Raw genomic sequence first — 27188 nt, 5'->3', positions numbered from 1 at the left:
ATACTACATTTGACAAGCCAAAAATGGAGGTGGACTCCCAAGAGGCAGAGAAGCAATTAAAAAAAGGAATGTGTTGGTTTTGTTAAGTGTCTCTTATTAGTTTGTGATGGCAGCCTCTAATGTCAAGTGGCATGTGTAGCAGAAGTCAGGACCTCATCACCTCACTGGCTATTAAAATGTACTCCCACGAGACATTCCCCACTCCAACTCACCCCCCCAAGCCCCCGCCAGCCCTGTAACTGCACGCAAGCATTTGGTAACATAAGTATGATTTCTTTTATACTCCGTTGCGGTTGATGATGGATATAAGGTGTAAAGTGCCACTGCTGTGCTGCTAAAATGAAGCTATCACGACATCAATCAGTCCATGAAGGCAGATGGATACAAGCAAGAGAACAATAAAGATACAAGCAGCAGATTGTGTTGCAATCCAATATAGCAACCTTGCAACAAATCCAACCCCCACAAAGCTTATAAGCTTCAATTTGTGTCCGGAGATGCTGATTCAACTCAACTGGGGGGTTTTGGGCTCCGGCTGGAGTGTTGTTTGGTTGGGCCGGATTTCATTAGACGGTGAGGTGATGTTGGTCTCGTGTACGCGCAATGCAGCAACGTCTGCAACATTTGTCAGCCGCGCGGCTTAATACCCGCCGGGAGGCGCAGAAGTTAACAGGAACAGTTTGACAGCGACTGTATCAACACGCCACAAAAAGCTGCTATTTACAGACGTGTCCATTTCCGTCGCAAGCCAGGACGACCTCAAGCTGTTTTTATCCACACTAATCAGATCTTTAAGGAAAGAATTTTACAAATGAAAGGCTTCATAGTGTTTCACAAGAGAAACTGAAGCTTCCTTTCAGTAAATGCCACGTTTGTGCAACTTATGCTCCCATGATGCCTCAAGTCAACAAGAAATATGACACCTTGTCTCTCCTTCAGCTAAAGTGCGAAACTGCAAAATGATGAGAGGCCTTGTGAGAGGTAAAACGGAGGACATGCGGTTCCGGCTAACTCCTTTTCCCAGATGGCCGTGTGGCAGGAGCTGTGTGATCAGAGATCTAATAAAGCGGCGGATATGCGGCAGCTCCTTTCCTGGAAGGGGATCGTTGCCATGGCAGCCGCACCTCAAGCACCGCAGGTTAATGGTGGGAAATTAGGATTTGGCCAGCTGATACTAAGACGGCAACTTTAAAGTGGACTCGTGTTGTACAATGGTGCATGCGGTAACCACCAGTACGGTAGTACAGTAGAGAATAAGCAGTGATTTACTAGTAACAGTGCACGTATTTGAAGCCCAATACAAGGCAGCCCAGCCTTTCGAGTTGTCGCTTGCGATTCTACTTGCCAATCATCTTGTTTTCCCCAGGAGACTCCTGGATTTTGCCCGTCTTTCCAAATGTCTTCCCGTTGCAGCAGCTTTAAAACCGAGGTATGTGGCGAACCATGACTGTGGCACACAAAAAAAACAAACCAAAATTGCTGTGTACCATACCACTTTTTGGCATCTAGCAGTTGTTTAGCACCTAAATGTTTGAGACTGTCACACTGGCTGCTCATTGGTTGATAGAGAAGTGTTGTATCCTGCAGGAATGATAGAGCAGAAACAAAAATGGGCCTTCTCTCAAACAAACCATGTTGTCTTTTGCAAGACACACCAGGAGAGGACACAGAAGGATAATGATGAAATGTGATTGTTTGGTATTGTGTTTGTAAACCGATTATTATTTACATATGTCTGAGAAAGGTGTCATTGTCTGAGGTACTGTTGCCCACTTCCACACAATGTGGAGGAGACCAAGATGGTCCTTCAACATCCAGAGCCTTGAGGAATTCAGGATGAAACTCATCCAATCTCTTGTGATTTGCCACTGAGGAGTTTTGGATGACCTCACACATACCTCAGCCATGGTGATGGACCTGTCCACATTCATGTCGTCAGACTTTGCTCTCTCTATGGAAGGCATGTCAGTTGACTTGTTATTACTTATTGTTAGGGATGTTCCGATCAGGGTTTTAAGCTGCCGATACCGATCCCGATAAATCATGAGTTGAATTGAAGTGGATTTATCATCGCAGCCTCACGGATGATGATGCCAACCCAGTGAGACAGGCAGAGGTGATCGGCGGAGGGGATCCTCATTTTAGTCATTTTAATCATCAAGTATCAGCCAATATTGATACCGTCATTTTCGGCTGATACGGCGGCCGATCAATCGGAGCACCCCTACTTATTAAAGTATTGACAGAAGAAAATTGAAGGGCTAATACATGTGTAACTTAAGAAGGGCATATTGAATTTTGGTGTGGATTCTGATAAAAATGCAACACGAGAATGTATAGTATTTCATACGGATATCTGATAATATCTACCGTCTGACTTTAGTGTTTAAAGTCAGACATAAAAATTTAAGACATAATTTAAGACATAAAAATTATTCATAAGTATTCTTTTTTCTGCCCATAATCATTTTCCTTCCACTGTTTGAGTCACAATTGATGTAAAATTCTTTAAAATGCAAATAGAACAGGAACAGGAAATAACGGGCAAATAAACACAAATATGCCACATTTTTGAAATGTAAGCCTGGTGGAGGTCGCCTGTGGCATTGTAGTACTAGTAGGTCGTTCAGAGATTTTTTTTCCAATCAGAGATCAGATAAACATAGGTATACAGCATGTGGTATTTGGGTTTTAGTAGTTCCAGTCCTTACTAGTAGACCTATGTATGATACAGTGCATCCGGAAAGTATTCACAGCGCTTCACTTTTTCTACATTTTGTCATGTTACAGCCTCATTCCAAACTGTATTAAATTAATCTCTTACCTCAAAATTCTACACAAAATACTCCATTATGACAATGTGAAAAAGTTTTTTTTTGACTTTTTTTGAATTTATTAAAAATAGAAAACCAAGAATTCACATTTACATAAGTATTCACAGCCTTTGCCATGAAGCTCAAAATTGAGCTCAGGTGCATCTTTTTTCCTATGATCATCCTTGAGATCTTTCTACAGCTTAATTGGAGTCCACCTGCAGTAAATTCAGTTGATTGGACATGATTTGGAAATATAATAACTGTCTATATAAGGTCCCACAGTTGACTGTGCATGTCAGAGCACAAACACCAAGCATGAAGTCAAAAGAACTGTCTGTAGACCTGCGAGACAGGATTGTCTTGAGGCACAAATCTGGGGAAGGATACAGAAACATTTCTGCTGCTTTGAAGATCCCAAACGAAAGCCACTCCTTAGTAAAAGGAACACGGCAGCCCGTCTTGAATTTGCCAAAAAGCACCTGAATGACTCTCAGACCATGAGAAACAAAATTCTCTGGTCTGATGGCTTTCGTCTGGCCACTCTACCATACATGCCTGATTGGTGGATTGCTGCAGAGATGGTTGTCCTTCTGGAAGGCTCTCCTCTCTCCACAGAGGAACGCTGGAGCTCTGACAGAGTGACCATCGGGGCCTTGGTCACCTCCCTGACTAAGGCCCTTCTTCCCCGATCGCTCAGTTTAGAAGGCCGGCCAGCTCTAGGAAGAGTCCTGGTGGTTCCAAACGTCTTCCATTTACGAATAATGGAGGCCACTGTGCTCATTGGGACCTTCAAAGCAGCAGAAATGTTTCTGTATCCTTCCCCAGATTTGTGCCTCAAGACAATCCTGTCTCGCAGGTCTACAGACAGTTCTTTTGACTTCATGCTTGGTGTTTGTGCTCTGACATGCACAGTCAACTGTGGGACCTTATATAGACAGTTATTATATTTCCAAATCATGTCCAATCAACTGAATTTACTGCAGGTGGACTCCAATTAAGCTGTAGAAAGATCTCAAGGATGATCAGAGGAAAAAAGATGCACCTGAGCTCAATTTTGAGCTTCATGGTAAAGGCTGTGAATACTTATGTAAATGTGATTTTTTTGTTTTCTATTTTTAATAAATTCAAAACATGTCAAAAAAACCTTTTTTCACATTGTCATAATGGAGTATTTTGTGTAGAATTTTGAGGTAAGAGATTAATTTAATTCAGTTTGGAATGAGGCTGTAACATGACAAAATGTAGAAAAAGTGAAGCGCTGTGAATACTTTCCGGATGCACTGTAAATACACTGTATTTCCAGAACTTAAGCTATGTGGGAGGATTAACATTAAGTAGCTTCACTGACTGCTGTTAATGCTGGATGACAACAGGATTCTGACATGAATCCTTCCAGAAACTAAAAAGCCCAACATCATCCACCTCTTCGGTTCTCAGGCTGTGTTCACGTGTGTCATGTTTGATTGGATAAAATGAAGTCTGGTGCATTTGCTCCTGTAGTACAGTTTCTTTGGTCAAGAGTGAACAGCATCATCTGAAAGCTGGTAGCATCAAAAAGAGAGATGGGGTCTTGGTCCTCTTGCAAGTCCACTCTGGTGCGCTTCAGTTCACCTGATGTGAATGCTACATTGATCAGTTTTGAAACGACACCAAGAGGCTGGCAAAAGCTCTTTAACGGTCTTTGTATCTAAGTATGAACGCAGCCTTAAAATTCCTCTAAAGATTCTTAAGGAATATTTATTATTATTAGTCTTGGAGAGATATTCAGATGAGATGTTGTAGTTCCACACAAAAAGTCCCATTTGAACGTAAAGTAGAGCTCAACCTCCACAGATTTCCTTCTAAATTGAAATTAAAATGAAAAGAGCGCTATGACGAGGCTGATTGATGCTCTCCGTCTGATCTCAGCAGATAAGAAGCCCGACCATTAAGAAAAAGACATTTTCTCTGTTTTGATGACAGCGGCACTTTAAAAGGTCAGCGTATCAACTTTACTGCTGCGTCCGCATCTTTGCGCTTAACCTCCCGTTTAAAGCAGCTAAGCTTTTATGTAAACACTTCAAAGGAAAACTGCACTGCAATTACTCAAATTTTACAGTGTTCTTGTCTCACATAATGATTGTGGATCATGGGCAAAATTCCCCAAAATTAATGATTTTTAACATGAAACATAAACAAGTAGGAAAAAAGTAGGGATGAGCTGGATTCTCGTTATAAATGAGTATTCGAAACGAGTACATCTCGTCTTTATCCGTATTGGCATTTAAAGAAATGCTCATTATGTATTCACTCTTCATGTCTGTGATTGGCCAGTCACCCACAGCGACCGCCTCTCCCGAGAACGCCTCTGCAAGCAGCAGCCACAGAGGAGCTCAGCTGTGCCTCATTCACGTATCATTTTGGTTTGTATTTATAAGTGACTTGGTAAACTTGTCTGGTAGCATGCGTGGCGCACAGCGCTGTGCAGACACTCAACAACTCAACTGGGTAGCACGACCGCATCCATGAAGTCATCATAAAACAGGTGCTACCTACAATATAAGAATTTGGTTGTTTTTCAGTTAGCAGTACACAGACAGTGGTAACGGTAACCTGCATTGACTCGCCACAACATTAGGTACACTTGTGACATCAAGCATTCTGCATGTATGGCTGACATAAGCCATAAACCTCTCTCAATACGTTATAGTATGTACCTTGCAATTTTAACGTGCTTCATAACTTACACAATGCATTTCACAGTGGGCACAACCGTGCATCAATTACTGATGATGTTTTGAAATGATGTGATCTGCTTGCTTTGGCTGGTGATATAAAGTCAGTTGGAAAACTGCTTGTCGTATTGAACATGGTGCTTTGGAGAAAAATACAGTCAACAAGGCTAACAGATTATTTCCCTGTTTGCCATGTTTGCATGAATCACCAACTTCATACAGCTCATTAAAAATAATGCAAGAATAAAGTCTGAAGGATTGCTTACATACACAGTACACATATATCTGAATAATAAACAATACATATAGCAACATATCATCAATCCATGTCAATTTTAGACTTAAAATAATGTACAGATTTAAGTCCCACCTATTTCTGGTAAAACTACACTAAGTGGTACAGATAATTAGATGGGTGAACAGATACAGATACAGATACAGATACACACACGCACACACACACATATACACATACACATACACATACACATAGTGGTGTACTCTCCTACATCCCTCGTAAAAAGCCAACAACATGAAAATAAAAAAGTGGCAGATAATTCTCCCAGAAATAAAAATCAAATGTTATTAAATTGATTAATTTAAAATAATTAAAAAATGACATTTTATTAAATGAATACATTTATTAAATACAATGATCCATCTTCTACCACTTACTCATGGTCGAGTCACAAGGGCAGCAGGCTAAGTAGGGAAGCCCAGACTTCCCTCTCCTCGGCCGCTTCGTCCAGCTCCTCCAGTCGGATCCTGAGGCCCTGTGCCCTGAGCACCTCCCCAGGGAGGCTCCGAAGGGCATCCTGACGAGATGCCCAATTCACCTTATCTCGAAGGGAGAGCTCAGCCACCTTTTGGCCACTTGTACTCGCCATCTTGTCCTGTCGGTCACTACCCAAAGCTCATGACCACAGATAAGGCTCGGGACATCGATCAACCGGTAAATTGAGAGCTTTGCCTTTCGACTTAGCTCTCTCTTCACCACAACGGACCATTGCAGAGTCCGTATCACTGCATCCGTATCAACCGAGAGATCTGCCCCCAAATACATGCACCATTGCACCCCTCGTATTTCATCTATGAAAACCAGATTGGCACATGCTACACCTCAAGCTCCGCTCTTCTCTACTCTCAAAACTCTTCCCGTCTTCTGCGGCTACGCTCTGGTTGAAAGCTGCAGCTCCACCAGTAAATGATAAAACGCTGTCATTTCCCCCAGTGCCCTCAGAGACAAGGAAGACGGGGAGGAAGGACCAAACAGGTGACAGCTCGGAGAGGAAAATATGTTTCTTTGTTGCTTGCTGTTTGCTGTCTGATTGTGCATATGTTGACTGGTTTAGACCTGCCTCTTTTATTGAGAGGAAAACCTCAACGATGTCAACTGCTGTCACAATAGAGCCTTAATGCAACAATCGATAAAGCTCATCAGGATAAATGATCATATCTCTGGAAGCAAGCAAACCAAACGCTCCTCAAAACATAATCTTAATTATTTCTGCTGGAATATACTCTGTAATTATCTCTTCTCTCTACAATATTTCATCATTTATTCATCAACATTACGTATATTAATTGTACATGCTGCAGAAGGTAATGCTTGTGAAATGAATATTGCCTATGGAAGTGTCCAGCTACAACACACAGTGCCCGCAGAGCAGACATGGCATCTGTAAAGCTGGAGTATAGCATGGCTGCTGGAATGCCTCATTAAGCTCAAGAGGAAAAAGGAGGGGATCATGCTCTGCTTCAGAATGCCCTCAGTGAACCGCTGCTCTCCAAAGTCGGCAGCACTCATGGAGCTGTGCTACCGTGGACCATAACGGCTTTGTGTTGACACACTTACACTGCTACACAATGACTACTCTAAAGTATGTACTATTTTCTAAATGCTGTCATTTACAGCCTTTTGTGTGCGATCTTGCAACATTTACTGTATATTTCATTTTCAGCATGATGCCAATTAGCATTAGTTTTAGGGTGTCCTTCTGTTCCCCAAAGTGTTTAAACTTGTTATTTTATTTTTTTTAAAATTTATTCTAAGATCATAAGCAACGAGCTTGTACTAAACAGACCAGTCGTCAACATCAACAAGAATCAAACAATCTTCACCTCTATTGGTTGCACCACCACACTCCCGGATCAAATTGTCATGCTGGGGTCGGTACGGGGAGGGACTTTTTGTTCGGCAGATGGTGAGGTTGCATGCATGCACTGTTTGCCGGTGCTGTCGAGGGTGTCAGACGCGGCTCGCAGTGCGGCTCGCAGTGCGGCTCACTGGCATCGCGCGTCGGAACACGTTGGATCTATTGCACTGATTTTTGGTTTACTTGCTGAAATTGTACGTGCATATCATCATCATCACCGTGGAGCTGCGGATGCTGCGTGGGTCAGACGCCGACATTGCTCTTCTGTTCCATAGGTGAGAACAATGTGTGTATTTGTACTCGCAGTCGCTGTTTATATTTTGAATGGTGAGTTGCCACATTGAAGTTAATGGGCCATTTCAGTACTTAAAGCTACGCATTTCGTTGGTATTTTGTGAAGAAATGCATAAAAAATATTTCCCCACCAGAGGTCATGGGGGTCCTACAAATACGTGGAAAGCAAGCAGTTTTTAATAAGCAATAAACAACAAAGCTTATATTTAGGACATTCGAGATGCTGTACTTTATAGTTACAGAGTGTTCAGAAGGAGCAAAACATCTCAGGGTTCAGTATATGCTTTTGACAGCAGAAAGTCTAACAATCTACAATATGATGTATAGAATATGAAATAATACAATTAATTATTACTCTATAAAACATATATAATGTTAAAATATTATAATCATCTAAAATTATGAAATATGAAACAAATATAATCAAATATACAACATTTTTAAGTGCACCTGTGATGAAAGCCAATGGAAGTCAATGACGATGCCAATGGACAAACTGCAGCATGAGTGCAGCCGACTACAGCAACCATTGCCACAATGGCAAACATTAGCATGCCCACCCGAGTGACTGTGGTTTGGCTCCATTCTTTGTTTACGATGAACACATAAACAAAGCAGGGAGGAGTAAAAGAGAGCACAGATTTGGGGGGGGGGTACATTGTTAGGGTCAGCTTTGTCAAGTGGTCTATTGTTTCCTTGGCTGCGTGACACCGTTTCCTCAAAAGCAATCATCTTGTTGGTATACAGTGTTTTTTTCATATATTATGTCATGTCTACCTGAAACAACAATCAGCAGCTTTGAGATGCTAACTTTGTTGTAGAGCCTGGGTGTCCAAACTTTTCCCACCGAGGGCCACATCATGAAAAATGGAAGGATTTTCATATCCAGGTTAAAATAAATTCAACATACAAAGAAATGAAGAAATTCTGATTTTTGGTGTGTTTTTTGGTCCCTGGGTCGCACTTTGTACACCCATGGTCTAGACAATAAAAGGAGACGCATGTCACCCCAACAGGCCAGGGGTGAGGGGGCGGGGGCCTGAAGTAGCGACCCCCAGCCGTCACAATGCCCTGTGTTAGCGTCTAAGGGGAAACAAAGGTTGTCGTGTTTGGGTAGGAGAGTCTCACTGAGCTGGTGATTGCCTTTGAGGAAAGTCAACAATTAGAAAATGATGTATGTGAATTATGCACAATAATAATTGTCATTAACAGCCTTTTCATAGACGAGGCGAAAATGTGCGTTCCACTGGGCGATGCACCAACATATGCAAATAGAAACACCCAAGTATATATATATATATACATATACCTTATATATATACTTCAGTGGAATTTTGTTGCCATCATATTTTCCAGCTGTCCTCCCCTACGACCTTCCTGCTTCAGCAGAACTGAGCATGCTCGCTGTGGACATGCATCTCTATCTCCAGCTCGGCTTGTGCACCTCTGCCATCAGCAGCTGCACCAAAGCCCTGTGTGATGTGAAGTGAAACTCTTGCATACTAATAGAGCACCGAGAGGCTGTCTCTCATTGTGGAACCAGCAGAACCACCCGCTATCACGTGTAGCATTTTTACTGCATGCTTTTGTGGTGCTGTGACCGTCTGTATAGCTGCTGGGTATGGCATTATCCGTTCTTCTTTTCTCATTTGGTTATGAAACACACATGCTGGTGGCTTGGCATCGCCATGGAGACGGCATGTCTGTGAGCCTGTGTGTGGCTGCTGATCCAGAAAAGGCTGTTTATATTTTGTGCTCAGCAGAAAGGAGGCTCAGAAGGGGAGGAGAAACGGTACCTGGCGTGAAAAGTGATGCAGTCATGTGAGGCTTCACATAAGTGGCAGCATTGCATCAAAAATGCAACCGCTCTTGGACATTTTGACTGATGTTTTTTTTTTTTATTTTTATTGTGGCTCTGATAAAAGCTCCTAATTCATTTGTGGTGCCTTGGCATGAACCACAGCAACCTCATTACATCCCACAAATGCATGAAGCTGTCTTGCATCTGTGAGGTGAGGATAATAACGGCGATTGTAGTTAGGGATATGGTTGTTACACAGTGTTACCTTGGTTTTTGTTTTTGTTATGGTTGTTATGATATGTGTTAAAACCCAAGCAATTTTTCCCATAGGACACACACCACAGTGGAACCTCAGTTAGCATCATTGATCAATTGCAGAAAGTTCAACTCTAACCAAAACAACTCTAACCAAAGTTGCATTCAATAGTGTTTGTCATTTTCTTTGTCAAAATGCTGGTTTTTGCAAACGTTCTTTGGCTCTGTTTGGGGTTCTTTTGCAGCCACAATCAATAAAAAGTTAGATTTGATTTCCATTTTGCGAGCATGCTAACGTTTTGTAATAAATATACAGTGGAACTGTGGTTCTCATCAGGAGAGAAGCAATATAATCTTGGGAAAAAATAAAACTTCAAACACTTATATGTGCTAACAACGCAAAAACCTTCAGCATATCAGTATGTGGACTCAAATTATGGAATGGCTTGAACTCAAAGAACACAAAAAATGCACTAAAATGCACTAAAACAGCACAAGCAGTCAGTATTGACAAAGTAGGGCTATCCTCAAGCACAAGATGCTGTTATATGACAACTGCACTTTGTTCATACAGATTTACAAACCTCAACTTCAATCTTACACATTGTACTGCTTTATCATTTTTGCCATGTTATTTCAGAACGGAAAGGGGAACACGTCGAACAGGACGTGAACAAGTGTTTTACCATTTGATGTGAAACGGGGGAGGGGGGACTGCAAAAGTTCTGCTTCTTCCTACTCCTTTTGGTCAAGTGGAATTGTCAATTGTAACATGTGATGTCTACTGAAGTAAAAGGTCATCGCCATAACCATTGGTTAGTGGCATTCATCTGGTCCACAAGGTCTGACACTAACTGAAGCGTACTCTAACTGAAGCGTACGCTTACTGAATACATTTTTCCCATAACAGACAATGTAAATGCAATTAATCCGTTCCAGAAAGCTATGTTTTTATAGTTTCACTTGCATACAAAATTCCAATGCCTATAACGATGAACTGAAACATTTCCGCTTACTTTCGCTTTCATTGAAGTTTCTTGACCACCCGAGTTCGCAATTTTAAGGTTTTTCACCCCAGTAACGCAAAAATGAGTCAAAGAAAGTGCCAGCATTTTGATAAAGAAGGTGAATCGCTATTAGATTGAAGAAATGACAAAACAGGATGGTCATGTTGAAGTCCGATTCATTATCTTGACGGGCCACTTTTGGAGAATCGCCACCTTACAGGATAATAGTTTTGTGTAAACTAAGACTTGCTAGAGTTGGTGTTGTGTGTGTGTGATCCAAGATGGCTGATTAAAACAAGCAATACTGGAGGTATAGTCCGGCCACATCTTTACTAGTACCACAACACTCGGTGTACCACAGCAACACAACAGCTTGCTATGTGCAGTATTATACGATAACCAAGACCAACATTTTGGCAAAAACTGGGGTGCTGGAAAACCGAGGTTGGACTGTATATGTGAAATGTGTCGTTAGATTAAAACCTCATAAGGACTGGCTGAGCAAAGAGAGTAAATCCCTTCTGCTGCAGCCTTCAAGTCAGTTGGATAATGCCAAGCTGTCAAGGGATTTTGCTGCCTATTGCTGCTGCTTTGTGAGCTGTACGCATGTGTAAGTCCAAAAGTATTCTGTAAAAGTGCGGTGGTATCATTTTCCAAAACTAACTTTGTTGACGGTACTGTCACTGTTACGGTCTTCACTTGGTCTCATCTGTCTGCTGCTTCAGCCTTAGATTTAGTAATGGCTTGTCAAGATACAGACGATGCTCCTGCCCTGTGTTGACGGTGCGAGAATTAATCACGACCCTAATCTCCCTCCGAACAAGAGTTCACAAAAGGTGTTGTTCCGGCAAAGCCATTCTGTACAGCGTTTTTACGCTATCAGGCTCTCACTCTCTTGGGGAAACCATCCTCTGGGTTGCTATATCTCCCCCATTGATATTCCTGTCAGGTTATGAGACGGGATGAATATTTGCTCTTGGTCCTCACAGTGCAAGGAATACAAGGAAAGAGGGGTTGTTTCATCAAATCAACAGCAATTTTCATTTTCATTGCATCCTCTCGCACTAATTATGAGACTGTGTGATTAGACTGATGTGTGAGGCATCTGTCTTTACTGATCAAAACCCTTTAAAGAGGGATTAAAGGATTTGATCAGTTCAGACGGGGCTCTGTGTGTGTTGTGGGTACAATATATACTTTAAAGTAGTCTGTGTTCAGCTGTACAGCAGTATTGATTTACCATCCACTGAAAATGAAGCAACACCATTGTTGTCTAAAGCAGGGGTTACAAAACTTGACCAACTCAGGGCCCACTTGAAAATCTAAAAAATGTCAGTGGCCCATCTGTTCGAAAAACAGTACATGGACAAAATGCTGCGTTCTCAGAGCACTTAACTTATTATTATTATTATTATTATAAGACTCTGGATTGAAATGAAAGCAGGGGGATAAAGGAAGCCCAAACTTTTAATCTATTTAATTCTCATACTTTTCATAACGCCATCCATATTACTTAGGCCTATAAATATTTATTTTTAATTGTGCAGTAAATATTTTACAATAAAAATGCTTTTAAAATAATATTTGCAAAAATGAATCGTATTTTTAATGACCTCTCATGGCCCACCTGCCATACCACCAAGGCCCACCAGGGGGCCACAGCCCACACTTTGGGAATCACTGGTCTAAAAAGTAGGGGTGCAACAATAAATGTATTGAACCGTTTGATATCGGTTTGATATCGGTTTCACAGCACTGTCAATCCAACAATGCTGCAGAGGTGGGTGCCAGTCAGTGTTTGAGTCAAGTTTGAACTAAAGATGTGCATGTCCCTACTCAAGACAAGACAGGTCAAGTCCCAAATCACAGGCTTGAGATTTTGGAGTCCTTACAAGTCATAAGCACTTTTTAGTGTCTTTCAAATACAAAAAGAGCGCTGACATCCAGGATGTAGCAATTCAGGTCATCAGACTAAAGTCAGAGTCAGTCCCGAGTCATTGATGCCAAAGTCCAAGTTGAGTTGCAAGTCTTGACGGTATTGTCAAGTTGAGTCCAAAGTCATCAAAACTGCGGCTCGAGTCTGACTCGAATCTAAGTCTTGTGACTTGAGTCCACACCTCTGTTATACTGTCACCCGGATGTCACATGACATTAGTGAGCTGACATTAGGATTCTAATGTCAGCTCACTAATGTCATGTGACATCCGCGGGATTCCGCAGGCAGACGTCATGAGAGGCTCGCTCCTGTTGTGGCTGGCAGCAGATGGCATGTCAAGCGATACGCTAAACGGCATTTTTCATCTTTATTAGCCAAATCAGCTGCAATATGCATATGCAGTACATAGAATTTAAGTCCCCATTTGTAGTGGCTAGCCCGTGCAAAACAGAAAAAAAAAGTTTCATTGTGCTATGCACTCTCCATATTTTCTGACTTTTGCTTACTTCTTGTGGGGTAATGGCCAGGAGTCCCGATTGTCACAAATGCATCATGCCAATTATGAAGCGGGCCATCAGTGAAATAGACCTTCCCAGCAGTGCTTCCTTGGATCAGCAAGGTCAACACACACATACAGAGAGAGAGAGAGAGAGAGAGAGAGGGAGAGAGAGAGAGAGACAGGTAGGAAAAGATGCAGACCCCCACAGCGTCGCCAGGCTGCCAGAGACCCGGTGCCAGATGTCTGAGTTTCATGGCCTCAGCATGACAACAAAACCACCATGGCTGTCTCCTTGAACGTCATACTGGAACGGCACAAACATAAGTAGCGTGGCCAACACACTTACTGTGTCAATGTCTTTAGTCTTTACATTGAGCCCAATTTACGGACAGAAACTGTTTGAGGAATTGAGATTGAGGAAATACACTTCATTGAGTCATTGCAGAAAGAGGTTAGATCAGGGGCCTCAAACTCAATTTACCTAGGGGCCACTGGAGCTAGGGTCTGGGTAAGGCTGGGCCGCATCAGGTTTAAAAACAAAAAACAAAAACGCATTTATTAAAAACAGCAAAAAAAATAAAAATAATGTCTTCAATGATTTTGCTTCTGCTATCCACCCCACTCGGTGCTTTGGTTCCTTGGTTCCGGTTTTCCACAAGAAAGGCTCTGATAAAACATGCCACCGTTGTCAAATATCTTCATTTTTTTTTTTACACAAAATAAGATGAAAAATAAACAAATCAAGAATAAAGTAAATAAATCAATCAATAAGTAATGAATAAATAAAATAGGAATAAAACAGCAAATAAGAAAAACGTAAGAAACCACATATAGTTGGTGGGTAGAGGTGGGTTTTTTTTCAGATTCAAATTACCAGTATTAACAGCTATTTAACATGAACATTAATGAAACTTCATTATTTTACCCAATTAGCAAGTTAGCATCGTACTTCATAGTTCCATCTGGGAGCAGCGTCGTAACTTCAACCACATGTTTGATGAGCTGCTTTATCTTGTGACTTGTATTGACACTTTTATTCCAAATCATTTCCTGCATTTATTCATATATATTTGTAGCCAGCATCATAAGCCTGTAGCTTCACTGCTAATCCAATGTTATAGTTGTTGTTGGACCAGACAGCGCATTGACAGCATTGCCTTATTTACTGATTTGGACACAACAAACACCGCTATACTCACCAGAGACAGGTGGATAGGCACTTAGCGGCTGAAATAAAGCGCCTGGAGTTGCTTTCCTGCCTGGAAATCCTGGCGCTAACCCGAGCTAGCAGGCCCTCAAACTGAGCCTGAAGTACCGCTGGAAGCTGCATGGACCAGACGGAGCTCCAGTAAGAAGCGTTGGAACCAGCCGAGCTCTGTGCGCCTCCAGAGGGTATCATGTACCCACAAATGACAGTGGAGCTTCGGACTTTCAGAGCAGTACAGCGTCGTGGATGATCAGAGAAAAAGCAAAACAGACGGGCTCGCTTGCGTATGCGTGGGGCAAAATCACGTCAATTGTGCCCGGTGTGCACGCAGCTTTAAGCTGTCATTTCTGGGTACATGATACCATACAGCATCCATATCAAACTTGTGCGGGCCGCACTAACATTAAACTTTCATATCAAGGCGGGGGCCTCAAACTAGCGTCCTGCAGGCTGCATTTGGCCCATGAGCCACAAGTTTGAGACCTCTGGATTAGATGATACCAAGCATGCATTCTGTCCTTTAAGAGTACAAACATAAACCTGCTTGCACCAAACAACCTCAGACAATCTACTGTACACCTGCTCTGCGTCGGATAATAAGCTGTGGACATAATGGAGCTTTTAACAGATTAAGAGCCAGTTATTTCCCTCTGGAGCTGAGAGGCTGAAGCAGCGTGGACGTCGGCGCTTCTTCACCAGGTGGACACAGAGAGACAAATCAAAGTCATAAGTCTTCTGCTGTCAATGAGTCATGTTTGTTCATAAATTCAATGTATTGGCTTGAGAGGCGTACACACCTGTACAATGCTTTATTACTCTTTTTAAATCTTAAAACCCGGCTGCACGGCGCTCAAGTGGTTAGCCCGCAGGCCTCACAACTAGGAGACCCGAGTTCAATTCCACCCTCGCCCATCTCTGTGTGGAGTTTGCATGTTCTCCCCGTGCATGCGTGGGTTTTCCCCGGGATTTCCGGTTTCCTCCCCCATTCCAAAAACATGCTAGGTTAATTGGCCACTCCAAATTGTCCATATATTTTATATTCCTCATTAGAGTCTGCAGATGTACCAAAGGGTTTGGCTGGTGAGTAAATGACTCATTTTCCACTTTTAATCCATTTCTCCTCACATGTCCTTGCTTTGCCAGGAAGCCAGGATTACGAAGTTGTGCCTACAGCGCAACACCCACACTCAGAAAAAGCCGACACTGCAATATTTCTATGACTTTTTCTCATGACCCTGCATCATAAACAGCAAGTGATTAGCAGTAAAGAGCACACACACACACACACACACACACTGTTTAGTAAGCCTTTGTGTAATGGGCTCTTGGCCAGAGCTGACTGTGCCTACCACACACACACACACACACACACACAAACACACACAAATTCTAGTGACACTGATACTCTGCTGGTATTCACATAATCTACCCAACACCAAAAAAAAGCAAACGCCTGTAAGGGGCGGGACTACAAATGAAGATGCCTCATCCGTGATGTTAGTATGGTTCATTGATGAGGGTATGTAAAAGAGATACTGAATATGCTGATGAAGGGCTATTTGGCATGAGGTCCGGAAACAGAGGGACTATAGATGCAACTGCCAAACGTTGTTATCTAATCCATTACCGGAATTTTAATTTGTGGCAACAGTGGCCAAGGGGACTGCGAATGTGGCCTTTAACCAAACAGCCCAAGACTTGATTCATCTGACGAACATAGGCACTCATTGCAGTGCTCTTGAGCAAGGTACTAGTGCTGGAAAGCTGACCACTGCTCCAGCGTATCACCAAGATTGTGCATTTGCGTTGTCACTACAGTGGTAGCACAGTTTCCTTGTTAATTGATTTCAAACGGCACTCAATCATTTGCAGATTGAAGCCAGTCTTCCCACAGGGAAGGATAAACGAACATTTAACATCACATTTACTTGAATTGAAAACTCTTGCTGGCGATAAACATCGAGGAGCGTGAAAAGAGGAGGTGAGAGGGTGCCATCTTTGTACTTTGCACCACAGGGGATTGCTTAGCACTCAATAAAAAAATGAATGGACAGTGAATCCCCAGCGAATAGGGTGCTTTGTTTGTGGACTCGATTCCATGTGTTTACACACCACAGGGAAATTGGACTGGTTTATTACGACAAATAGTGTACAAAAACCACGGCTTGAGAACTGAACCATACAGAAACAGGGGTATTTGAAAACCGAGCTTTGACTGTACCTTGATCGTCTTTTCTGTCTTCTTTAGGTGATCACCTTGTGAAGAGCACAACAAAACATCAGCGAAGTCCAGAACAGATGCTCCTTGGGAATTGGTTCTGCAGATATTTTATTCTGGATGAAAAAAGGTCATTTGTGAGGATTCTCTAGAGACGCTACCCAACCCCAGAGCAGACCAATGCTCATGAACATTTCCTTCAAGTCTTTACTTCGAAGACTGGCTCTCATTTAACAATTGTTAGAGCACGGGGAGCAGACAACATGGTGCCTCCACTACTCTGGCTGTGTATGGCCATGCTTGTGGCTTCTCAGTCGCCTGTACACAAGTGTCCTCATTTGTGTGTGTGTGAAATCCGTCCTTGGTTCACTCCCCAGTCAACCTACAAGGAAGCAAAAACAGTGGACTGCAATGACCTGAGGCTGACGCGCATCCCTATCAACCTATCCACGGATACGCAAGTGTTACTGCTCCAGAGTAATGCCATCTCTCACACCCAGGGGGAGCTAGACGCCCTACTGAACTTGACAGAGTTGGACTTGTCGCAGAACAACTTCAGCTCTGTGGAAGCTGTAGGCCTCACAAGCATGAATCATCTTACCACCCTGCATTTGGAGGAGAACCAGATCAGTCAGCTGCCCGACAACTGTCTAGGAAATCTCTCTAACTTGCAGGAGCTCTATATAAACCATAACCTTATAGTTTCCATCTCCGCTCGGGCATTTGCAGGTCTACACAACCTGTTGCGTCTCCACCTAAACTCCAATAAGCTCCACGTCATAGACAGTCACTGGTTTGAAGAAACACCTAACCTTGAGATCCTTATGATTGGGGAGAACCCGGTCATTGGCCTTTTAGACATGAACTTCAAGCCCCTAGGAAGTTTGAGGAGCTTGGTTCTCGCTGGCATGGATCTGGCTGATGTTCCTCCAGATGCATTTGTTGGCTTAGATAATCTGGAGAGTATCTCATTCTATGACAACAAACTGGTCAGAATCCCCCAACTGTCCCTTCAGAAAGTCCCCAACTTGAAATTTTTGGATTTAAACAAAAACCCAGTTCGGAAAATCCAGGAAGGAGATTTCCGAAACATGCTTCATCTAAAAGAGTTGGGTATTAACAACATGATGGATTTAGTGTCAATTGATCGCTATGCCCTGGACAACCTACCAGAACTGACCAAGCTGGAGGCCACAAACAACCCCAAATTGTCTTATATCCACCGGCTGGCCTTCAGGGACATGCCCTCCCTTGAGAGCCTGATGCTCAACAACAATGCCCTCACTGCTCTGTACCAGCACTCTGTGGAGGCCTTGCCAAACCTAAGGGAGATCAGTCTGCACAGCAACCCTCTGCGCTGTGACTGTGTCATCCTGTGGATGAGTTCCAACAGGACCTCAGTACGTTTCATGGAGCCCCTGGCGATGGTTTGCACTTCCCCGCCAGAACTCAGGGGCCAGCGTGTTCGAGAACTAAGGCTGCTAGAGTCCCCCGAGCAGTGCATCCCACTGATATGCCATGACACCTTCCCTGGCCACCTCAACCTCAATCTTGGCATGAGTGTCAGTCTGGACTGCAGAGCCATGGCTGAACCAGAGCCAGAGATATACTGGGTGACCCCTCTGGGAAGCAAAATTGAGAAGGACACTGTGTCAGAACACTACCACCTTAGCAGTGAGGGGACTTTGTGGTTGTCCCATGTACAGGTGGAGGATTCTGGACATTATACCTGTGTGGCCCAAAACACAGAAGGAGCTGACACACGGGTTGCCTCAATTCGAGTGAATGGCACCCTGCTGGACAGTGCTCACGTGATGAGGATCTACGTCAAGCAGACAGAGTCGCACTCCATCCTTGTCTCTTGGAAAGTCAATTCCAACGTCATGTCCTCCAACATAAAATGGGCCTCAGCCACCATGAAGATTGACAACCCGCACATCACTTACACGGCTCGTGTACCTGTCGATGTTCATGAATACAACCTGACTCATCTTCAGCCTGCCACTGAGTACGAGGTGTGTCTGACGGTGTCCAATGTCCACCTGCAGACGCACAAGTCTTGCGTAAACGTCACAACCCGCAGTGCAACCTTTGCCCTGAACCTGTCTGAGCAGCACCCGAGCGCTGCAGTCCTTGCTGTCATGGCAACCGCGCTAGCTTTCATCAGTTTGGCTACCGTGGGCGTCTATACAGCTCGTAGATGGAAGAGAAAGAACTATCACCACTCCTTGAAGAAGTACATGCTTAAGACCTCCTCTATCCCACTCAATGAGCTTTACCCGCCGCTCATCAACCTGTGGGAGGCTGATGGGGAGAAGGACAAAGATGGCAGCACAGAGGGAAAACCCTCCCCTGTGGATACCACGCGTAGCTACTACATGTGGTGAGGATGGAATGAGGAGACACAGCCGCCTCAGCACAAGACAAGAAACTTTTGCCATTTTTGGTGCAAAAGTCAAAGTTGTATTGTCGGCTTTGCTAATAAGTAGCAGAGTGAACAAAGACAGGATTTTGTTTTATTAGTATAGCGTATCGCATTTGTTTGATTCAGCAGCTGTATATAGCGTCCATGTTGCTTTAGTTGCTATGCCATGTCTGTGGTGCATTTCTAACTCACTTCTACTGGGGATAATAACACGACAGCAGGGGCAGCATTGGTAAAGATGATTCTTTCTTTCTGTTTTGTAAAACAGTGTGCACTGCTAGGTCGAGGAGTTTGTATGAACTCCGACAAATACAAGCTGACAGATCTTTAAGACTTGTTACACTGTCTACTGAATGTTGGCAACTGTGCAGTAATGTTGTATCAACTATACCTTTACAATTTGTCATTTAAATACAATAGCATTTTAGTTTGTAGATAATGTGACGTTACATGCTAGAAATACAATTGTTGGCTAGAACATTTCATTTTTCAAACAATGAAACATTATAATGTTTTTGCCCACATCCTCATAAATGACATAAATGAGGATGTACTTTTTTGTTAGGAATTTTGCTGATTGGTTAGATTATTTTCACATGTAATATGTTATATTGACAATGTCAAAATAAATACTTTTTGGATTCTTTTGCAGACTTCTTTGTTTTTTACTGTTTCATTTTAGACATGCTGCACAGATTCAATTGATAGCTGTCAGAGCCACCCCTTCATAGGCCACGGAGGCTTACTAGGGGCTGTGCATTGCACCCGTGAGGCATAGAGCGAATAATGGCAGAATTCACCCACTTTTCAATAAATAAAAAAAGAACAAAACAACTATTTGTTGTGGTACACTGTAATGTTACAGCTGCTGCCTTCTAAGGCAGAGGGCTCGGGTTCAATACCAGCCCCGAACAATTATTGAACAATTTGTTGTCAAACCCTTGTGGTGTAATGGTACAACTGCTTCCTTTTTAGGGCAGAGGGCTTGGATGAACAATTTGCTGTGGTACATTGTAATGGTAGAGCTGCTGCCTTTTCAGGCAGTGGGTTCAGGTTCAATCCAGCCCTGAATGGTAAATGGTCTTTCACTTGTATAAAGCTTTTCTACCGCCAGGGCCCTCAAAGTGCTTTGACACTTGATGATGCAGCATCAGGAGCAGCTCTTGCCCAAGGATACCCTCATCATCCCATCATCATGGGAAGACGGAGGATCAAACACACAACCTGCAGTTTAGGAGACGACCACTCTACCATCTGAGCCATACCATCTCCCTGAATAATTTGTTGTCAGTCCTTCACGATATAATGGTACAGCTACCAGGGCAGAGGACTGTTCAATCCCAACTCTGGACACTTTTTGAAAAGTGTAGTTACAGCTGCTTAAGGCAGAAGGCTGAAGTTCAGTCCGAGCCCTGGAAACATTTTTTGAAAAAAATAAACCAAATCTGGTGCAAAAGAATTTACTTAGCATCAAAATGTATGAAATGTATCCTACTAAATTCATGTTTAAGTCAAATAGTACAATAGCTTGTAATAGATCAGTTAGGTCCAGAAATGCTGGTGACACTCTTGTTTGTGATACAGTAATTTTGTGATGAGCGGGTGGGACTTGCTTAGGGCTCAGTTTGGCCAAGGGCAGCCCTTCTTATAGTTAGTCTATAGTCTATATAGTTGCTGCACAATGACTGTTAGTAATAAAAATACAGCTTATAAACACAACATTGCTCACAGATTTGTCAGCGACTAGAACATTTACCTCAACCCCTTCAAAAACAATGTGGACAAGCCATTTCCCCCTCATTTATACAACAAAATTATTCATTAACTCCTGCAGACATCATGTTCCTGCAGACTGTGCTGAGAGACAAATGTGATAAAAACGGTTTTCATTAATTTCTTATAAAAATAAGAATTATGTAGATGATGCCATTTAAAAGCCCAGTGACTCTGCGGTTAAGCGACACATACCTTTACAGACACAGGTGGTTGATGTACCATATCAAAAATAATACATTCTCAAATAAAGACCGAATGGATGTACCATGACTGTAAGGATGGCGTCAAGAAGACCCTGATTCAAAGTCAATCTGTGCTCAAGTGTAAGTCAATGTGGCTCTGGAGAGACGCAACGGAAACCAAGATTGGAGGCAGAGCTGTCCGGCGTGTTCTGGCTCCGTGCGGCACAGCGGTACCGGTAACAGTATGACTGTGAATGGGATAGAAATGTGATGTACATAAATAAAATTTATCTCAACACATATTCCAGAATTGAATTTCAAGAAATACCTCAATATCCACAAAATACCCCCTGTAAGCTTTTTTAAATATCATACATTTTTGCATAAAACTTTACCTTATGACACATGTATGATCCTCCCTTCTTCACTTTGTCACTGCCTGATGAAGGACCGGTCTAAAAAAAATGAAAATAATGTGTCGACATTAGAACAACATAAAAAACAAACTTAAAACAGTTCTGGGAGATGGTGACGTGGTGTGATCCTTACTGGATTACTTTGTTTTTCTGTGGAGTGATGCACTGTCCACCAGTCTGACGTCCATTCCCACGCATTGCCCACCATGTCAAACACACCGAAAGCATTGGCAGGAAATGACATCACCTGCAGGGAGCCAGACATTCCGATCATCTACTTGGGATGAATAAAAGATTGTAACTTTGCTTGGTAAAAACGGGGCGGAAACGACAGAGACAAAAGAGAAAGAGAAGAAAATATTTGTTTGAATTCATGAATAACCGTTTTCAATTATGGACATATGTCTACAGCAAGAAACGTCTGAAAATATGTCACATTTCTTTTAAAAACTATTAATATAGGACATGTTTTTCAACATTCCTCCATCAAAAAATATTTCAAACTTGGGAGCTTACGGATGACTTTGGCTGATCAAAGTGCGGCTCGGGGGGCCATTTTGAGCTGTTTTGACATTTGTTGCCTTCGAAAATAATAAATGAAGTATCAATAAGATATAGAGTAATGAGATATACTCGCTTGTTTATTACAGTTAATTGGTTCTAGACCTGACCGTGATAAATTAATTTAGGTGAAGTCTGACACCTTATATATAAATGGAATATCTTTGGAGTAAGAACACACATTACATGTTTACAACTTTCTGAATATGGCTTCTAACATTATCAGAGACCGCTAGACACCACCCCCAGCAGACAGCACCCCCACAGTGACCTTTACACTCCTATTACCCAATAATTTATGGTATGTAGACATAATAAGTAAGGGTGTCGCAATGCATTCAGTTCACGAGATGAGACGATGCACGAGAGACATTGTTTTTCTGAGCAGAAAATCTTGTCACGTTTTAATCTTGCAAGCTCTTGTGACACCCCTGATAAGAGAAAGTAAGACATATAAGACATACTGTATGTAAGACACGCATGTGTTGCTATAAATGTATTCCGGTGCTCGGGGAGCAGAATATGAGGAGGACAGATTAGATTAGATTAGATTCAACTTTATTGTTATTGCTCATGTCACTGGTACAGGGCAACAATCAGAAGTGCAAATTTATAAATACCATATAAGTAAATGAAATTAAATGAAAGAATGAAAGTAAATGAATAAATAAAATAGAGCTGTAAAAGGACACATATATGTACAAACTAAACAGGCTATGACTATGATATAGTGTGGATATATACAGGCATATAAATATAAATATATATGAATGTGACAAGATATAATAGTAATATGTACAGTAGTGCAATAAAGTAGTGCAATGAAGTGACTGTGCTCCTCGCGACTGTATTAGCCTAGCTGCTAGTGTATTTATATTAGCAGTATGTTTTGCAGACAGGAATATAAACAAACATTGATTGCACTGTTGACAGTGTCACTTTGACTTTGTTGTTGCTGTGTGCTGTATTTTTTACAGCTGTAATTATTGTTTAATTGTTTTACTCCACCACTGAACCACTGCTATTGTATATGCATAGCCAATGTGAAAGTGTGAGGAAAGTTGTTGCTGTTTTAAGATGGCAAAAAGAATGATCAAGAAGTAGTGCATAGTAAAAAAGACAAACAGCACTGCCAAGTGGCTAGAAGGAATAAAGCCAAATCCTGTTTGTAGGACCAAACTGAAGTACAACAGTATAGCTATTTATGCAAGAACTTAAATGATTTAGTTTTTTAAGAAGAAAACCACGGAAGTTGCTTGATGTCAGTTCTTAAATGAAACACTATTTTTTGTGATCATCAGTACATTTGCACACACTATTTATCCAACCTCTAGTTGTATCAGGCATTAAAATGGATCAATAAAATAATCTTTTTTTTCATGACTGTATATCGACCTAAGTTGAATTGGTATCAGCATCTTATCATAATGTACAAAATGTATACATTTTTGTGCATGAGGCCCTTGGTGGAAGCAATTTAGACACTGCTGCAGTAGACCAGGAGTTATTTCCTGCAAAGGGTCAATACAGGACCTTCAGTATATATTGATATCTCAGTCAGGTTTACGGCTCCCCCTACAGAGCATGTGCTACAACTACAATAATATTCATGAAATCTGTGAAAATCACGAGCTTCCAGTTCATCATCAGCATTTTTAATTTCCCGTGTATTCTAAAGACTAACTCATCCAAGTCAATCATAAATCAGGTTTCTTCCACTGAGTTATCTTAGCGATATATAATTTCCTGACTCTCACTGTCACTTACCGGTGAGGTCTTGACGTATCCATCCTCTGCAGAATTATGGTGGGGGAAGTCCCCCTGCCAGATGTTGGCCAAGTGTTGCCCCTTGGGGTTCAGCAGATTTCCCCAGGGGTAAAGTCTGCAAGTAAGGAACATTACAATGGAGACATGCTGCGTACAGAACTGCTGAAAGTGCAGTTTTTACTCGACATGATGATCACACCTGTCCTGTAAGTTGCCCCGGCAGGCATACTCCCATTCCGCCTCTGTGGGAAGCCTCTTGTTGGCCCAAGTACAGTAGGTAACAGCATCCGCCCAAGACACGTGAATAACAGGATGATCCAGTCTAAAAAAAGTGAAGATTTTAGTTTAAACAATGGGCGTTCTTTTTAAATTTATGCGTCCTTGCCTGTCTTTGATATCGCTGTCAGGGCCCTCGGGGTGTCTCCAATTGGCACCATTCACTGGGAGCCACCAGGGGGCAGCAGCCACCTAAAAATGAAAGTAACTTAATCCGTGCTTACTCGGAAGACTCAGAAGTGTTCAATTGCACAAACACTTTTAAGACAACATTGGGTACATTCAAAAGCCTAAAATGTCTTCGTGGTGCGTCATGACAGCATGATGGTTTCAATTTCTGTTATCTCTGTGTGGAGTTTATATGTTCAACCCCTGCCATGAAATTTTCCATGGCGGAAACACAGACAGAGTGTCCCAACTGTGGGCTGTTACATATTTAAGTGGTCCATAAGAAGGAGTGTTGTCCATGGTTGTTAAATTTGTTTAAATTTATTTATTTATTTTTTGTGTCCTGTCCAGCCATTGGGGCAGACAGTATTGTTTGTCTAAATGCCGTTACATGCTAAACAGATTTGCTCTGTCAGGAAAGGTGTAAGCTACAACTTCCCTGTACAATGGAATTTTATTTGCCATTACTTGATGTTTTTGTTATGCGAATTTGGAGCGGAGGGGGGGTTAGTAGAGAGAGAGAGAGACAAAAAGACCACCACCCCCCTATATCTATAGTATATCTATACATATATGCACACACACACACACACACACACATACATACATATAACCATAATAAAACTAAAAATTAATAAGTATTTAAAACAATAAATACATAAAAATAGCTCAGACACACATGCCGCACCCCATCCACTCAACATGCATGCACACAAGCACACACCGTGGACGTCCCTGTTAAATATTTTCTAAAATAAACATACTTACTGCTTGTGTGATTTGGCTTTTGACAGCCTCACTCAGAATTCCTTCAAAAACAAAGGAATCCCCAAATGTCTCCGCCTAGGAGAATAAAAAGGCAAATGTAGATGACCCCTCAATCAAAAAAAGAAAATCATGAACATTCACCACAAAACACAAGAGCATGCATAGGGAATTTTGACTTGACGATCACCTCCGTCATGTATCCTGTGGCATTGACAAAGCTCTGGAACTGTTGGTTAGTCACTTCCTGAATGTCCATGTAGAAGGAGTCCACATGGACTGGCCTCTGAGGACCCTCGCCATCCGCAGGGATGCCCGGGTTGTCTGTTCCCATCAGAAATTTTCCACCAGAAATCAGCACCATCTACAGAATATGCAGGAAATAGTCACAATGTAAATCTTATAAAGTTAGTCTCCTGATGCCAAAGTTAGCTTGCGATTCGTTTAAAGGTGGAATTGACTTAAGTGTGACTGTTTGTTGCACTACTATGCTTTTTCCATTTTTCTGACCTATAAATGTTGTTAGGGGGTTGTATTCTCATGTTAAAGTTTCAGATTACAAGGTTTGCACATTTGGGAGTGAGCCCTGAAAGAGGGTAGGGATGGCTGTGAATTCTCGGTGTTAGAGTTTTTTCTAACATCGGCTCTTTGTGATGTCACAATATGCCGGCAGTGAGCACAAGCTGTAGGCGAGGGCTTGCCTGGAGGCGGGCTGTGTATGGAGTAAATTGAAACAGAGCGTTTTGGAAATGTGTGTGTGCAGCTGCTCTATTGGAGTCCACAACTCAACACAAATGGCCAAAAATGATCAGAATAGGTCCCCTGTATGTCCACTGATTTTTAGTGACACTTCTCTATGTGAAAACATTTTAGGTAATATTTCATTTTATTTGTGAAAACACAATAAATGCACATTTTTGTTTTTTTTTCAGCATCTAGACCACAATAGATCGCGTCTACACCACTGTTCCTAGACTTCTCAAATCTGTACTGCATTAAAATGTATAGACCTGAATGTTCATAAAAACACAGTTTATAGACTTAGCAAATAAGGACTACATTATCCTACATACCACGGAAGTCCATAAAAGCAGACCTTGTGATTTGGGTAGCTTGTATTATATTCGTGAAAATGCAAGAAAGACAATTTGTTTTCTTTTTTTCAGCATCTAGACCACCTAAGACCTGGTCCACTTCGAAAATTCCTGTATCTACACTTTTCAAATCTGGCACCAGATTACACCACAAAGAAAGCCAGTTTCAGCAGATTACTCATTGGCATGCAGTAAATGCTCTCATTTCACCCCCCATCCTTAAATTGACATGTTCACTGTGAGAATACCACTTATGTTGTTGCTGCAAGCTATTCGGACTATAATGGCTGCGTGTTAACTCATTTTCAGTGACTAGTTTAATCAGCGATATAAGATGACTACAATAAAGTATATGGAAATGTCATGATGTAGTATTGTCTCTTTTTATTTTTCAATACTTTGATGGACTGCTGTAATAACATACACAGAAGGAGCTATTTTGTGTATGACAACCGTGGTTGATTACCTGACTTAGTATATTCTCCTTTCCAAGCGCATCAAACTGCAACTCATTTGCTTCTCTGGAATATTTTACAGCTGGATCCTGGGAGGATTTCTTATTCTCCACAACAGCGTCTCTCTTCAAACTCTGGCAGCCACAGCTCGCTGCGCCCTGGGCGGCGGGTGTCTCTGACTGAGCCCCGTATACATACATTTTGTCCAAACATTCCAAATATATAACTAATAAAGCCCATAAGCGAAGCATTGTAGCCCAGGAAATGCTCACACTGCTTACACTGTCACTTTCTTAAAGTCACGCGATAACTACTCTTCTTCTGCCTGTCCTGCCATTTTTTTGTATTGCGCCCCTAGAGGCTTGCGACTTTACTGTAACAAACAAGCTTCAAACAAAAC

General features: G+C 42.1%; 2 protein-coding genes across 2 annotated transcripts; one reads left to right on the top strand and one right to left on the bottom strand.

The window, feature by feature from the left end:
- Positions 1-7754: 7754 nt before the first annotated feature.
- Positions 7755-19975, top strand: LOC131106078 (leucine-rich repeat neuronal protein 1-like). Its single transcript, XM_058054813.2, has 2 exons — positions 7755-7961; positions 16934-19975. The coding sequence occupies exon 2, from the start codon at positions 17167-17169 to the stop codon at positions 19288-19290; it is 2124 nt and encodes a 707-aa protein (XP_057910796.2). The 5' UTR covers positions 7755-7961; positions 16934-17166; the 3' UTR covers positions 19291-19975.
- Positions 19877-27147, bottom strand: sumf1 (sulfatase modifying factor 1). Its single transcript, XM_058054816.2, has 9 exons — positions 26800-27147; positions 25430-25603; positions 25243-25317; positions 24416-24498; positions 24230-24352; positions 24031-24145; positions 21836-21949; positions 21682-21741; positions 19877-21534 (listed from the first exon to the last, which is right to left on the bottom strand). Exons 1-9 carry the CDS (start codon positions 27037-27039, stop codon positions 21433-21435), a joined length of 1086 nt encoding a protein of 361 aa, XP_057910799.2. The 5' UTR covers positions 27040-27147; the 3' UTR covers positions 19877-21432.
- Between the last annotated feature and the right edge of the window lie 41 nt (positions 27148-27188).

This window comes from Doryrhamphus excisus, linkage group LG18 (genome assembly GCF_037039965.1).
Source record: "Doryrhamphus excisus strain RoL-2023G ecotype Guam linkage group LG18, RoL_Dexc_Guam_v1.1, whole genome shotgun sequence".
Lineage (NCBI taxonomy): Eukaryota > Metazoa > Chordata > Actinopteri > Syngnathiformes > Syngnathidae > Doryrhamphus > Doryrhamphus excisus.
This window is presented reverse-complemented; position numbering and strand designations above follow the sequence as displayed.